We start from the raw sequence: 14,861 nt of genomic DNA on the forward strand, positions 1-14,861 counted from the left end.
AGCTTCTAAATTATGATTCTCTAGACCAAGGGTCAGCAAACTTTTTCTATGAAACTTAAATAGTAAATATTTTAGGTTTGCAAGCTATAAGGTCTCTATTGCAACTAGTTGCTCAACCTTGTTTCTCCAAAACACCCTTAGATAATATGTAAACAAATAGGCATGTTATGTCCCAATAAAACTTTATTTACAAAAACTGGCAGGGGGCTGGATTCGGGCATGGGCTTTAGTTTGCTGACCCCTGGTCTAGATAATCATAGTTTAGAAGCATTTTACACAAGGTACCAAGGGTTCTCGAACTTTTTTTTTTTGTAAAGGTCAGATAGTAAATTTTAGGCTTTGCTGGTTTTATATGGATTCTTCGGAGTTTTTTGATTTGTTTAAACCCTTTACAATGTAAAAACCATGCTCCAGACCATACAAAATGAGGCTGTTGGCTGGAATTGGCCCATGAGCCTTAGTTTGGGGACTCCTGCTTTGAGTGATGGAATATTCACTTAGTCGTAGGTAGGTAGTCGCTGCATACTCGGCACTGTACTAGGTGCACTGAGAAGTAGGCTGACCTCAGACGTTCACTCTTGGAGTTGGGAATTTTCAAGTCTACGTGCATAGAGAGGAACTTGCTTTATGTTGGCCAAGAGTGAAAATGTATACTTAATTTTATTCATTTTAGACCTCATCTTTCATTTTCATTTAAAGTCAATTTAAAAAAAAATTCTCAGGAAATCTTGCTAATTATTCATGTTAACATTGATTAACATTGATTAGTATTGATAAGTATTAACATTGATGCCAGTAGAAGTTTAGTGATGATTGATTATAGTGCCATTTTTTTCCACAAGGTTATTTTGGTGTGAATACTTGTTGCAGCATTATAGTCTCTTGTATGCAGTAGTACTTGCAAAAAAGTACTTGCAAGAAGTTTTTCCGGTAAGCCAGTAAATTACTTTTAATCATGTATCTTCAATTGTAGGTGGGTACCATCAAAGCCATCTCTAATCAAGAATTTAGCTGTCTCATCTTCTGTGAGCAATGAAGAGATCTCTCATGAGCATGTCATTATAGAAGCAGCCGATAGTGGTCGTGGAAGTTGGACTTCCTGTTCAAGCAGCTCCCATGACAACTTCCAAAGCCTTCCAAACCCAAAAGGATGGGATTTTTTGAACTCTTACCGACATACCCATTTGGATGGCCCCATTGCTGAAGTTGAACCAGCTGACTGCGAGCCCTACCCCTGTCCTCAAGGCTGCTCTAGAACCTGCGGTCAGTGTGAAGGAAGCCCAGAGACTAACTTGATGAGACAGAGTCGGATCTCTTCCGGTTCTCTGTCTGACACGCACGAACCAAACTATGGGACGGTTAAGCGGAGGGTATTGGAGAGTGCCCCAGCTGAGTCATCTGAGGGCTTAGACCCTAAGGATGGCACTGACCCAGTTTATAAGACTGTTACTTCGAGTACAGAAAAGGGCTTAATTGGTAAGTTCTGTCTTTTTTGTTGTATCTGTGGCATTTAGAGATTAAGTGGTAAAAAATGGCATTGGGACATCTTGGTCTAGAATTTTATTCTTGAAAAAAATTTCTTCTCTCCAACCCCTCTTTCTTCCCTCTGCAAACACATTATTTTCAGAAAATTCATGATTTCTCAAAGGCTTTGGAACAGATATTCAAGCCTATTAAAATGAAAAGCCTGGTATGGGGTATTTAATTAAGGGGATAGGTTTGTTTGTCTTGTTTTGTTTTTTGAGATCTATTTTGTTTTCATTGAGGAAATATTGAATTACTATGCAATAGTGATAAAAAGATTATCCTCTTTGTCACCACACATGGTAGAAACTTTGAATACGATATTACTTTTAGATACTACATGTGAGAAGAAATGTGATAAGTCCAAAACATATTTTAATATACCCTCCTAGCGCATATCATGGGTACACCAACTCCTGTTTGTGGATTCCATTCTAACCACAGATGACTTTTTTGTTGTATTCTTTTAGTATTTAAGCCATCATATACATTTTTCATTTCTTCCTTGAATTATATAAATACTTGGATTTAATAGCCCCTGCTTAGAATTTTATTTGTGGAATGACTGTACTTTAAATCAATATTATCTTAGTCAGCTCTTAATTCTATAGCATATTCACGTCAATTGAAATTACTAAAAAATATGAAAGACTAGTGCGCTGAGTTTTATAGCACATTTATATAGCATATTTGTATTTACTTGTCAGATTGCATAATAGAGCAGATTTTTAGCTAATTCGTTTTTTTCAAGGATTTTTTGTTAAAGATAACTACTATGGATATATAAGTGTGTGTGTGCAAGGATATAAAATCGGTCTCTTGTCTGGGAAATACATTTTTAAAAATGTTATTTCTTTCATTTCTAGATCACTATGCAAATCACTTAAATTCTTCATTTTTGGCTGACTTCCCTTAAAAGCCTCTCCATCCCCTTCTTGTCCCATCCTCCACAGATGGGAATGGAAATCCTTTCTGACCTTGATACTACATGCAAATATTACTGGTAGAGTTCTAGAAATTTCAGTATGGGCAGGCTTGATCCTCTAAAGGGAGAATTAATATTAGAATTATTTAATGATCCTTTTTTAATTAATTCTGCTTGTATATATGTAATGTTTGTGTTTAAAAAGTTACTTTACGGTCAAGATATTCAGAGCCATTTGTCCTGTAAATTAGTCTTAATTTCATGGAACTACTTCTTTAACCTACTTCTAATGCTTTTGGGAGCTTTGCCTTAGTATCAGGGTTTATAGACTGAGGAAGAAAAATTTTAAGGTAGCGTTATTTCCAATGTCCCCTGAAAATAAGAGAAACTTAAGATGAATTTCTTAAAATTATGTTTTTTTCTTCTTCACGTAATTACTGAGAAGTTAGAAGTAAGGTCTTTGAAGAAATTAGTTCCTCTGTACCAGGAAAGTTAAAGTCATTTATATGCCAGAAATGACAGCCAAGTCTACCCAGGAGTGTCATAAAACAGTGCTTCATGTCTCAGGTAAAACAACCTTTACAGGGCCCAGGAGTCATTTCTAAGAAAATCCAGTTGACAGAGGATAGATATTTAGGGTGGATTCTAAATGTTCCTGACTCAGTCACCTGTGGGGCTGGTATTCCGTGAGGGGTTTGCCACACAATTCTGTGGCGTGAGGGCTACACTGCAGAAGGAAGCTTGTCATCAGCGTCATCTCCTTCAACTCTATCTCATTCTCTTTAATGTTTATAAGACAATGTAACATATGTATTATAAAACCAGTATATTAAGATTTTTTAATGTTATAAATCTGTCAGTGTATTCAAATATATTCATTTTGTCTGTTTTTAAGTTCTATTTTGTCATTATAAGTTGCAGTATGGTTTTTTTTCATTTCTTATGTTTTTCATTAACATTTCCATTGCTTATTTTTCATGCCAGTGTACTGTGTCACCTCACCCAAGAAGGAGGATAGGTATAGGGAGCCACCTCCTACTCCTCCAGGATACATGGGGATTTCTTTAGCAGACCTAAAGGAAGGAACTCACCTACACCTAAAACCTCCAGATTATAGTGTGGCAGTACAGAGGTCAAAGATGATGCATAGCAGCCTCTCTAGACTGCCTCCAGCTTCTCTCAGTAGCAGTCCCGTGGCCTGTGTTCCATCGAAGATTATAACTCAGCCTCAGAGGCATAATTTGCAGCCATCTCATCCCAAACTAGCAGACGTGACTGATGCAGATAGCGAAGCAGATGGTATGTTGACAAACTACTTTAATGGCTCTTAAATGAATTGCTGAACATAAATGGTCTTTACCGTGATATTTTATATAATCAGTAATGTTTTCTTCAAATGCCTCAGAAATCTCTTTTAAAAAAAATCTCTTACTGTGATGGTGTGTTTTTTAAATGGAGAGGGCAAACTGCTTGTTTCTGTGTGCCTAGTCCCCTTTTTCTGGCTCAAACAGAGTATTCTTATATTTGATTGATAGCAGCTCAGTCTAACGGGATAATTTTGAGAGGAGACGTGTGACTGTAGTGGAGTCATGTTTTACATTAATGCATGGAACCTTGAAACTGCAAGTATCAAAATGCATAATTATCCGAAATCATGCTGGTCCTCTTATTAGCACAAACCTTCACTGACTTTGCAGCTGTGGTTTGTTTAATTAAAAGTAAATGGCGTTTTATCCTTTTAAACAATAGAGTAATAAAGTAATTAAAAAGATGTTGTAAAATTTCAGTTTATTGTCAGCTTTCAGTGTGATCAGAACTCATAAATGTCATTACAAGAAAATCTGGACCTTGATGATCCCTTGATGATTTGAGAGGATTTCTTTTGTTGAAATTGACTAATTTTGTAAACAGATAACTAGATTGCTAGTTTTCATTGATATGCCAATCTTCCACTTAATTGTATTTTTTTTTATTTTCAGAAAATGAACAGGTTTCAGCAGTCTAGCCCTTGGATGACACATTTGACATCTACTGAAAGTCATGGAGGAAGGAGTGGGCAGAACCCCCTCATGATTCTGCAGGCCGTTGCCAGCCAACAGCTCGCTGCTGCTGCTGCTAACCCAGAGGTTTCATTCTCTGTGCTCCAAGCAGTGAGATAGCCCTGAATCATGCTCCCTTCCATTAATCCCTGCAGTTTCCTCAGCTGTGGATGTTGTGCCTGGATACCACTCTTCCTTTTGCATACCAGACCTGCCTCGGGGCTACAGTTACTGGAACAGAGTCAAACTCAGAGTCTTCCCCATGTATATCACTATAGATTTTTCTTTAACAAGTTATTTTTAAGATAGTGGTAGCAGTATTTCTAAGCCATAGCTTGGGCTAATGGACAAGTTCAAAATGTCTGCCAATACCAAGGATATTCTTGTATATTTGAAAAGTAACTTATTATTTGAAGTTTCATGGTTTCGCTTTTATTTGGGAGCTCTTGTGTAGCTGATGGTTATATTTGAGGCCATGAAACTGTCTCTGCTCAGACCAAATGGAGGTCATCTTTACGGGATGATAAGCTTCATCTGTACAGAAATGTAACCATCTGTAGCACCAGTGCAATGCAGGCTGGTCTGAGTGGAATGGGAAGCCCTTTGCGGTTGCGGTGTCCGGAAGGAAAATACTCCCATCTGCTGGTCCCAATTAGGAAGGCCAATGAAGCTGCCACAGGGTTTCTTATCAGTCCTTTGGGAAAGGGTTGAGGCTAAGGCGGGCTGGGTAGCAACCCTAAGTTCCAAAGAATGAAATTTTTATGTTAAATAACATGTATACCAGTTTTTTCTGAAGTGAAAGTCATGCTGCATCTAATTGTAACTAAAAGTAGAAATCCAGTAACTAGATAATGGGTTCTAGAGAGTTCTGCCCTCTAGAAATCCAAAACTAAAATTTTTCTCAACTCAAATATGGAGTTTTGTTTTTAAAGGAAGTGCAATCATTGGTGGAGTAATCATGAGGATGAACATAGCTTTATGCAGTGTCCCCCCGCCCCAGCATGAAACTGATCATGATGAACCCTGCAGCTCACAGCTGCCTGCCAGAAAGCTTGTTAGCTCAGCAAAGTATATGATTAGTTGAAAATTTTGTAGACAAAAGAGGAGCTGGAATTATGGAATTATATTATCTCTCGGTTCTCAGTTTAGCCTTTCAGAGGAAGGAGACATATTTTGTAACAGCCTGTTGGGCATGGCACTCTTAAGTATTTAATGAAAATTTCAGTGACTGTTTAGTGGACAAGCTAGACTTTCCACATTTTTACAAATCAAATATAATGTTTTCTATATCTTAAGTTTCAATTTTTTAAATTTGTTTTTAGTGTAAAGGCAAGTGAGAGCTTAATAGATTTCTGTGACTACCAAAAAGCCAGAGCCATTAAGTGCACTGCCCAGGCCAACTCAGAGCCGGTGGGTTTACTCCTGAGTAGTTAGCTGTCTGTGTTTCAGTTTATGGGACTCCGCTGGTTCATGACTTCCGTTTCAAGAGTTTGTTCTCATTTTTTCCTAGCTATGTCGTCCCTCTCACTGTCTTCCTGCCTATTCCCTTCATTTTAAAATCATAAATCAGTTCCAAGTGGTAAATGGCAATAGTCCATCTTTTCCATGAAAGTGATTGTCTCTTTATTTTAGGAAAAATAGCATGTCTGAAAAAATTCCCTCAGCAAAAATTTGTTAATCAGAAACTTAAGCCTTAGAAATGAACTGCTGTATGTTAGAGTGAAGCTAGTTGGCTCTATAGCTTTCTTGGTCCATTGAAATGGAAAGTAGCCCAGATCAAAAATCGTTGTTTGAAAGTTACACTGTAGTGATTCGATCTATAAACAGCAGTCCTCTGATCACAGATTTTTTTCCTTCACTGATTTACACAATATTGTTTTCATGTCCAAAGCAAAATAAAGTGAAATATATTTTTGCTATAACCATCCTTTTATCAAGTATGGATATTCTCATCATTTTATATCCCTTACCCCAGAAAAGTGTGCTGTTTGCAGAGTCTGTTTATTTAGCAGGTCTTTCAAACCAAATGGGAGTCTTACCCATCTTTGTCCTTTGTGTTGATAATATCTTGGGTAATATCTTGCACAGAGAGTTGGAGGCTTGTGGTTTTGGATGTGCACCGTGTAACTGCCTTTGTTTCATCTAGCTTGAACTGTGAGTATTTGGATCAGCTGATCACATTGATCAGGAACTAAAGCCAAATGCCTTGTGGTTTGATATATATGTATCCCTAAAAAAATCATGGAGTTTTAATTTTTATACTTTGGGGTACATTCCTGCCTTCTCTGTCACATGACTAGAACAAGAGAAGCCTTAACCTGTATTCGATCCAAGTCTATCCCCCCAATTCTAACTCCCTTTGTTTTTGTTTTTATTTTATAAATGTATAACTTTAATAATGAGACTAGCACCCTCATCCCACCACAACACTGAATCTGCCAGGACTATCAAAGCAGTAAATCCTCCGTGCAAACTTTTGCCAAATAAGTTTCAACAAAACAAGGTCTTCATAATGAAAGATTTGCAAAATTAGTAAATCCAGTATATACTTCAATAAAAGTTTATTGTAATTAATAAATTCTTACTTCCTACAAATGATTACTTTCAATATGACCTTTGAGGAGAAAAAACCTTAAATGGTTTTTCATGAGGGTGATAAATCACATTTTTGCCGTCTGCACAACCTCCTTGAGAATCTCTCCAGGCTGGAAATGTGGCAGTAATCATGGAGATTACCAGAAACCTAATTTTTATAAAGTATTCTCTCCCCTACGAAAACAAGAGGAGAACAAGTTTCCTTATATATTTAAAATACTGATTGTTATTCTGATATATTTTAAGTTTCTAAAAAATGTGATGCTAAAGTAGATGTAACCCTTTAGAATTACCTTAAAAGCTAGAACAAAGGGAGAAATCTTCAGAGTGTCACAGGACATTTTCAAATTTAAACTTGAACCCCAGTTCATCTTTAGCTTTTGTTGTGCTTTTTTAAGGCTTTTTTATTTTTGATACACAGAATGCAGTTGTACTTGATCTTTTAAAATTGAAACGTGAGCTTATCAACAAAAGATAAAAACAAGACTGCACAGTCATAATAATCAAAAAGGAATTATACTGCACAATTCAGTGATTGTAAAGTATCCTGTAACAAGCAATTTTGTCTCCTATTTTTTGATACCTCTTAAACTTATGTCTTTTAGAAAGACAGTGCCTCTGTATGCTTTTTGTATTTTTACTGAGTGTAAATATTTGTTATATTTTTGGTTAAGAGAATGTAAAAGTACCATTTATTATTATCATATCTACTAATACATTGGTGAAATCAATAAAGAATCTACATTAACCTTCTCTGCACTTTATTGCAAATGAATGGCAACGATAAAATAATTACACCCAGTCACTCAAGAGGGCCAGTCTGGGACCCATGTTGGTGAGAAGGCCTTGTTTTTTAAGTCTCCAGAGAAATTGGAACAGCCCAATTATAGTTGACCTTATAGTATGTGTAAAACACCTAGAGGTTGTTTAGTTTTTGAAAAGAGTGTTTGATTACAAACCCAATAACAGCGGCTTAAACCCCACTGGGGGCTTAAACCCCACTGGGGCTTGGTCTAAGTCTCAGGCAGACTGCCCAGGGGTGACTGATACAGTGACTCCACAGTGTTGTCAATGTCAGTGCCTCAGGGATCTGACATTTACACCTTGGGGCATCACCTGAAGTTAACACAGACATGGAGTCGAAGATAATGTGGAGACAGCAGAGAGAGGCAGCCCACCCGGAACTAGAAGAGACGAGAGATTCTTTCTTAGAGTCTCCAGAGGAAGTGCTACCTTGCCCACACCTAGATTCGGCTTCTGGCCTCTTCTGTTAAGTCACCCAATGTTTGGCCATTTGTTAGAGCAGCTCTAGGAAACTAATACATGTTACTACATTTGTCTGCCATTGAAGACCCAGAACCTGCCATTGAAGGATGTGGTGGTCCATAGGTATACCCCAAGAACCCCAACTCTCACTACTTTCAAGAAACCTTTGAAAAGCAAAGGTAAGAGGAAGACTGGCCACCCTAGAGGCCGCCTCTACAGCAGTCTCATCAGCCTGATTTTCCAAGTATGCACAGAAGAGACCATTCCTATCACCCTTGCCAAACGATGTTTTTAATTTTTCTCATTTCTATCACCCTTGCCAAACTTGATGTTTTTAATTTTTCTCATTTCAGATATTCTAGTGAGCATGTATCTTCCTGTGGTTTTCATTTTAATTTCCATAATGGCTAATAATGCTAAGCATCTTTTCATACTTGTTGGCCATTTTGTGGCGTCTTTTTAAGTCTTTTGTTTTTTATTTGTAGTTGGAACATTGAAATACAGTTGTTTTATAATGACCTTGTATTTATCAACCCTGCTCAATGCGTTTATTTTCAGTTTGTAGGTTCTTTTGGATTTTTCTTTATACTCTCATCATCTGCTCATAATGACTTTTACTTATTTCTAGTCATTTTGCATTTCATTTCTAGTCATGTTGCACAGATCAAAGTGCCAGCCAGTCCTTTCTTCATTCCTGATCTCGGAGAAAGCTTTCAGATTTCACCATTGAGTGTGATGATTGCTATTTGGTTTTTGTAGGTATTCTTTATAAGTTTAAAGACGTTCCTTTTTATTTATAGTTTACTAAATGGATTTATGGTGTTGAATTTTGTCAAGTGCTTATCTCGAATCTGTTGTGGTGATAGAATTGTTTGTTTGTTTTTTTTATGTTAGTGTGGTGAATTAATTGATATATTTCCTAGTGTTAATCCCCCACTCACCCACCCCTGCACACCGATTTCACCTTCCACTTTGCTAGAATAAACCCCACTTGGTCATGACATGCTATTTTCATATACTTCTAGATTTAGTTTGCAATATTTTGTTTAGGATTTCAACACCCACGTTCAAGAGAGAGATGGGCTGTAATTTCCCTTCCTTGTACTTGTTAGGTTTTGGGATTAATGTTAAACTGGACTCATGTTCTCTGGAAGTTTATGAAAGACTGAACTCTAGCCACTTTCACCTCCCTGGACGCCCATATTTGTCTCTTCAGTTCTGGACCACTGCTGTGCTCTTCTCTCCCCTTCATTATGGCCTGGAAATTTTCTTCAGGCAGTAAGCTGGAGCAGTGGTAGGGCTCACCTTTTTTATTTCTTGTGCTCTCAAGGATTACCAACTATCAGCGCTGGATGTCCAGTGTCTTAAGTGACATTGTTTTACATATTTTGTCTAATTTTTTAGTTAGTTCAGGCAGGAGATTTGGAATTGGTGATGGGGAAGCGTTAGCCAGGCTTCCCACTATGTGGAGCGTGATGGCTGACAATCATGGGCAGAAGACTCTCTTTTGGAAGAAACAATGTGGGCTAAATAGGAGGAGTTTGGTAAAGTTACACCGGAGCCACCAGGTGGCGCCATGCTACAGTGTAACTTCTTGGAGTCTTTGTCTTTAAAAAGATGAGAGCAAAGTCATTTTTAGCCATCTTTCCAGATAGGTCTCCAGCCCATAGTGAAATATTTCAGGACACTCCTCCTTCACTGAGGTAATGAAACTGAAGCATTTCCAACCAGAAAATATAGAATTTTAGATTCTATATGGATAATATTTGGACATTAACGAATAGTCAGCATGGATACAGCTATTTCCCTAAGACACTGTTTGTACATTGGGACATAAGAGTTGGAGTACTTAATGAGTGTTGGTCTTTTCCAGGGCTCCTAAGGGAAATCTTCCAGAAATTACAGATTGCCCAATTCTGAACAGCAGTGAAAAGCAGGTCATATATATAAGAACCAGTGAAACTTCTGATAGTCTGCACTGAACAACAATATACCAAAGACTCCTGGCAGCTGCTCATCTGTTCTGACTACTGGTGTTTTGGGTCTTTGTAACATTGGCCGTTTGTTGGGTATGCGATGATTTTTTACTGTGGTCTCATTTCCCTGAATATTAGTGGTACTGAGCTCCTTTTCAACTAGAGAAATTATTATTTTCTCTTACGGTTGGTGCTTTTTCGTGATCTATTTAAGAGGTCTTTCCCTACTCCAAGTGCATTAATATAATTGTGTTATCTTTCAAATATTTCAGTGTTTTGCCTTTTAAATTTTAGCTTTAAAATGTCTCTGGAATAGATTTTTGTGTATAGTGTGAGGTAGAGGTCAGGTTTCATTCTTTCACAATTCTTACAGACTGTTTCTGGACCATTTATTGAAAAGATAAGTTTCCTGTTCCACTATACTTCAGTGCCGTCTTTCCTGTAAATCAGGTATGTTGAGTTTATTCTGGGCCTGTGTTGTTTTATCAGTCTATTTGTTCTTTCATTTTCAACGCCACATTGTCTTAGTTACTCTGGTAATTATAATACATATTGATATCTAGTCAAGAAAATGGACCCTATTCTTATTCAAGAATGTTAGCTATTCTTGTAGCATTGCATTTCCCAATAAATTTTACAACAGCTTGTCAACTTATCCATACACACACACGCACCCAATTGCAATTTTGAATGGGATTTTCTTGAAATTATTTAACAGTTTGAAGGAAATTAACATCGTCATAAAATTTAGTCTTCTGATTTTTCTGTTTATTTAGATTTTCTTTTGCTCTCACTGTTTTATTGTTTTGGTCTTAGGGCTTTCATATTTTTCACATAAAACGTATTTTTAAGTGTTTAATGTGTTTTTCTTTTTTTTCTTTTTTTGCTTTATTGATGGATACTTGGCAGATAAAATTGCATATAGTTAAGGTATATATCTTAGTCCATTTGGGCTGCTTTAACAAAATAGCATAAAGTGGGTATTTGGTAAACAACAGAAATTTATTTCTCACAGTTCTAAAGACTGGGAAGTCCAAGATCAAGGTGCCCACAGATTCAGTGTCTGGTGAGGACCTGTTCCCTGGTTTATAGATGGTACTTTCTCACTGTGTCCTCACTGAGCAGAAGTGAGGGATGTCTGGGGCCTCTTTTATAAAGGGCACTAATCCTATTCATGAGGGCTCCACCTTCATAACATAATCACCTCCAAAACGCCCCACCTTCTAATTCTATCATTTATAAGGCTTAGGATTTTAACATGGGAATTGGGGTGGGGGGACAAAAACATTCAGTGTAAAACAGTATACAGCATGATAATTTGACATATGTATACATTGTAAAATGATGACCACAATTAAGCTAATTAACATTTTCACCTCACATAGTTACATTTTGTGTGGTGAGAACACAATATCAACACAAAACATCATTATTACCTATAGTCACCATGGCCTACAACTCCAGAATTTATTCATCCCACATAACTGAATCTTTGTAGCTTTTGACCAACATCTCCACATTTCCCCCACCCCTCAACCTCAGACAACTACCAGATTCCACATATAAGTGAAATTACGCAGCATGTGTCTTCCTGTGCCTGGCTTATTCACTTAGCAATAATGTTCTCCAGGTTCATCCATGTTGTCACAGATGGTGGAATTTCCTTTTTTAAGACCAAATCGTATTCCTTTTTTAAGACCAAATCGTATTCCTGTGTGTATGTGTGTACGCCACATTTTCTTTATCTCTTCACATGTTGACACCCACTTAGATTGTTTCCAAATCTTAATATTTGTGAATAATGCAGTGACCGTGGAATTGCAGATATTTCTTCAGCCATCGGTCAGCAGGAAGCCGTAACGCTTAGTTTTATTCTTCATTCTACAAGGAAATGAAATCTGCCAACAACCTGGGTGTGTGGGACTGAGCTGCTTCCTTCCGCATCAAGCCTTCTGATGATCATGCAGCCCACCTGACAGCTTGATGACAGCCTTGCGAAGACCCTAAGCAGAAGACCCCGCCAATCTGGTCCAGACTCTTGACCCACTGAAGTTATGTTAGTTTAAGCTCAAGTTTGTGGTAATTTACTAAACAGCAATAGATAACTAATGTATCATTTATTAACTGTGTGACCTTGGGGAAATGGTGTGTATTCCCGGTGCCTTATTTCTCTCATCCTCAGAAAAGGTTAACAACAATAACTGATGTTATGTTGTTGCTCTGAGGATGCAGTGAGTTCTTACATGTATAATCCTTTGGCAGCACCCCGCCAGCTAGAAGGTGCTCTGTCATTGTAAGCTGTGCTATTATATCACTGCCTTGGCGATTATACGCTTTTTCTTCTTTCTCCTTCCCTGTTTTCCCACTTCACACATGTATAATTTTCAAGTCTTCCATCTCATCTTTTCTACAGTTTCATTTATTTTCTCCTCATAGTCTTGGCTGGCTAAAACCTTTATTTAATGGTCATTTATCTGACAACCTCAAGTATTTGAAACATAATCAAGACACTGCAAAAACTAAAATTGATTTCGATGTGGACAGTGCACTGAAGTTATATTCTGGACTTGATGCAACTCAGAGCTTTCTTATTTCCTAAGGTAAAACACACTGGAGGTCAGAATTTAAAATGGTGGGCGAGAAACTGGAAAGAAGCGTGTTCACAGCACCCACATTATTAAGAAAAACTTGGAGAGAAGGAACCTGAACATTGAAAGGCAAAGAACTCGCAGAGCAGTTCGAGGCAGAGACAGGCTGCACTAAAGGGTCTCTGAGCAAAGGCAGCACACTCATCCTCTGTGATTTCAGTTTCCAGATTTGTTTATAACATTGTCATCAATAGGGCCCCAGAGTCCATTCTACTCTAGGAGAGCTGAGTGTGTATTTTATATTTTTGTATTTTAAATATATATGATAGGCTATTGGAAATATTTTTCAAAATTTTTCAGTTATAAAAGATCTGTGTTCAACAACAATGACAAAAAAACCCACCATTTAAAAATGGGCAAAAGACTTGGATGGATATTTCTCCAAAGAAGACATACGGATGGCAAATAAGAACATGAAGAGATGCTCAACATCACCAGTCATCAGGGAAATGCACATCAAAACCACAATGAGACATCACCTCACATCCATTAGGATGGCTACTATCAAAAATAAATCGCAAATGTTGGCAAGGATGTGGAGAAGTTGATGGGAATGTAAAATGGTACCTGTAAACACCAGTATGGAGGTTCTTCAAAAAACTAAAAATAATACTACCATATGATCCAGCAATCCCACTTGTGGGTATATCTCCAAAAGAATTGAGAGCAGAGTCTCAAAGACATATTTGCAGCATTATTCACAATAGCCAAGAGGTAGAAACAACCCAAATGTCCATCAGTGGATGATTAGGTAAATAAAATGTGGTGTGTCCGTAAATGGAAAACAAGACTTAAAAAGGAAAGAAATTCAGCATATGCTACAACATGAATGAACCTTGAGAACAGACGTTATACAAAGTGAAATATGCCAGTAACAGAAGACAAGCACTGTGTGGTCGTCTATGAGTGGTATCTAAAGCAGTCACGTTCATAGACACAGGAAGAGCAGTGGTTTGCCAGGGGCTGGGGGAGAGGAAATGGGGAGTTTCAGTTTTGCAAGATGAAAAAGATCTGGAGAATGGTTGCACAACAATGTTAAGTGTTTGTAACACTGCTGAAATATGCACTTAAAAATGGTTATATGGTAAATTTTATGTTTCTGTATTTTACCACAATATTTTTTAAATGCCAAAAACAATTCCAACCCAAGAAAGATTAACAAATGAAATCTTTGTGGTGGGCTGCCCCTGGAGAGGAAAAACAGTAAGCGGCGATGGAAGGATTCAACTCCTGTGAGACCAGAAGCATGTGTACAGCGTTGCACACACCTAGTAAAAACCCAAACTCCGAATCATCTCGTGTGTCTCATCCATGAAGTCCCCTGGGGCACTAGAGCTCAGCTTGCTATTCGGCACAGAGATTGCACCAAGGGCAAGACTTCAGGTAACTTGACCTTGGGTTTTAAGTCCAGTCCTCAAACATTCGTTTTACTCATACCTGAGGCTTCATCACACTGGAGCTAACAAGCTTTAAAAGTAGTTTATTTTTCTATCAGTCACCAAGATTAGACATTTCAATCCTTTTGGAGCTCATGGCTTCCTTTGAGAAGTAGAGAATTGGATGAGATGGGCCAAAAAAGCTCTCTCTGTTCCAGGAAATCAAGCAGGGGACAGATTTTGGGCCGTGGTTTGGTATCTGCTGGGACCCAGGTGCTCAAGATGGCAGGAGTTCTGGGATCCTGTGTGGACTCGCTCACCGCTTGGAGCAGAACACTGGACCTCACGGAGATACTGCCACTAGATTGTGACAGGCATTCTGGGTTACTGCTTATTTTCAATATTTTTCCAATTTAAAAAATATTTTGCATTAGTTCATCCTGAACCCTGTCCTGCCTCCACCTTTGGTTTAAAGAGTAGAGCAGCCTCCAGGTCTTCCGAGCTTGGGAGGC

At 37.9% G+C, this 14,861-nt stretch overlaps 1 protein-coding gene across 2 annotated transcripts in view; it reads left to right on the forward strand.

Annotated features, from left to right (window-relative positions):
- The window catches only part of RAPGEF6 (Rap guanine nucleotide exchange factor 6), a 151,797-nt gene extending 143,966 nt beyond the window's left edge, over window positions 1-7,831 (forward strand). For both annotated transcript variants that reach the window (XM_039879997.1, XM_039879998.1), the window contains 3 exons: window positions 974-1,476; window positions 3,434-3,748; window positions 4,429-7,831. In XM_039879997.1, the coding sequence (XP_039735931.1) occupies window positions 974-1,476; window positions 3,434-3,748; window positions 4,429-4,454 (844 nt within the window). In that variant the 3' untranslated portion in view covers window positions 4,455-7,831. The remainder of the gene's footprint in view (window positions 1-973; window positions 1,477-3,433; window positions 3,749-4,428) is intronic.
- Window positions 7,832-14,861: the final 7,030 nt, after the last annotated feature.

Source organism: Pteropus medius, unplaced genomic scaffold (genome assembly GCF_902729225.1).
Source record: "Pteropus medius unplaced genomic scaffold, Ma_sr-lr_union100, whole genome shotgun sequence".
Lineage (NCBI taxonomy): Eukaryota > Metazoa > Chordata > Mammalia > Chiroptera > Pteropodidae > Pteropus > Pteropus medius.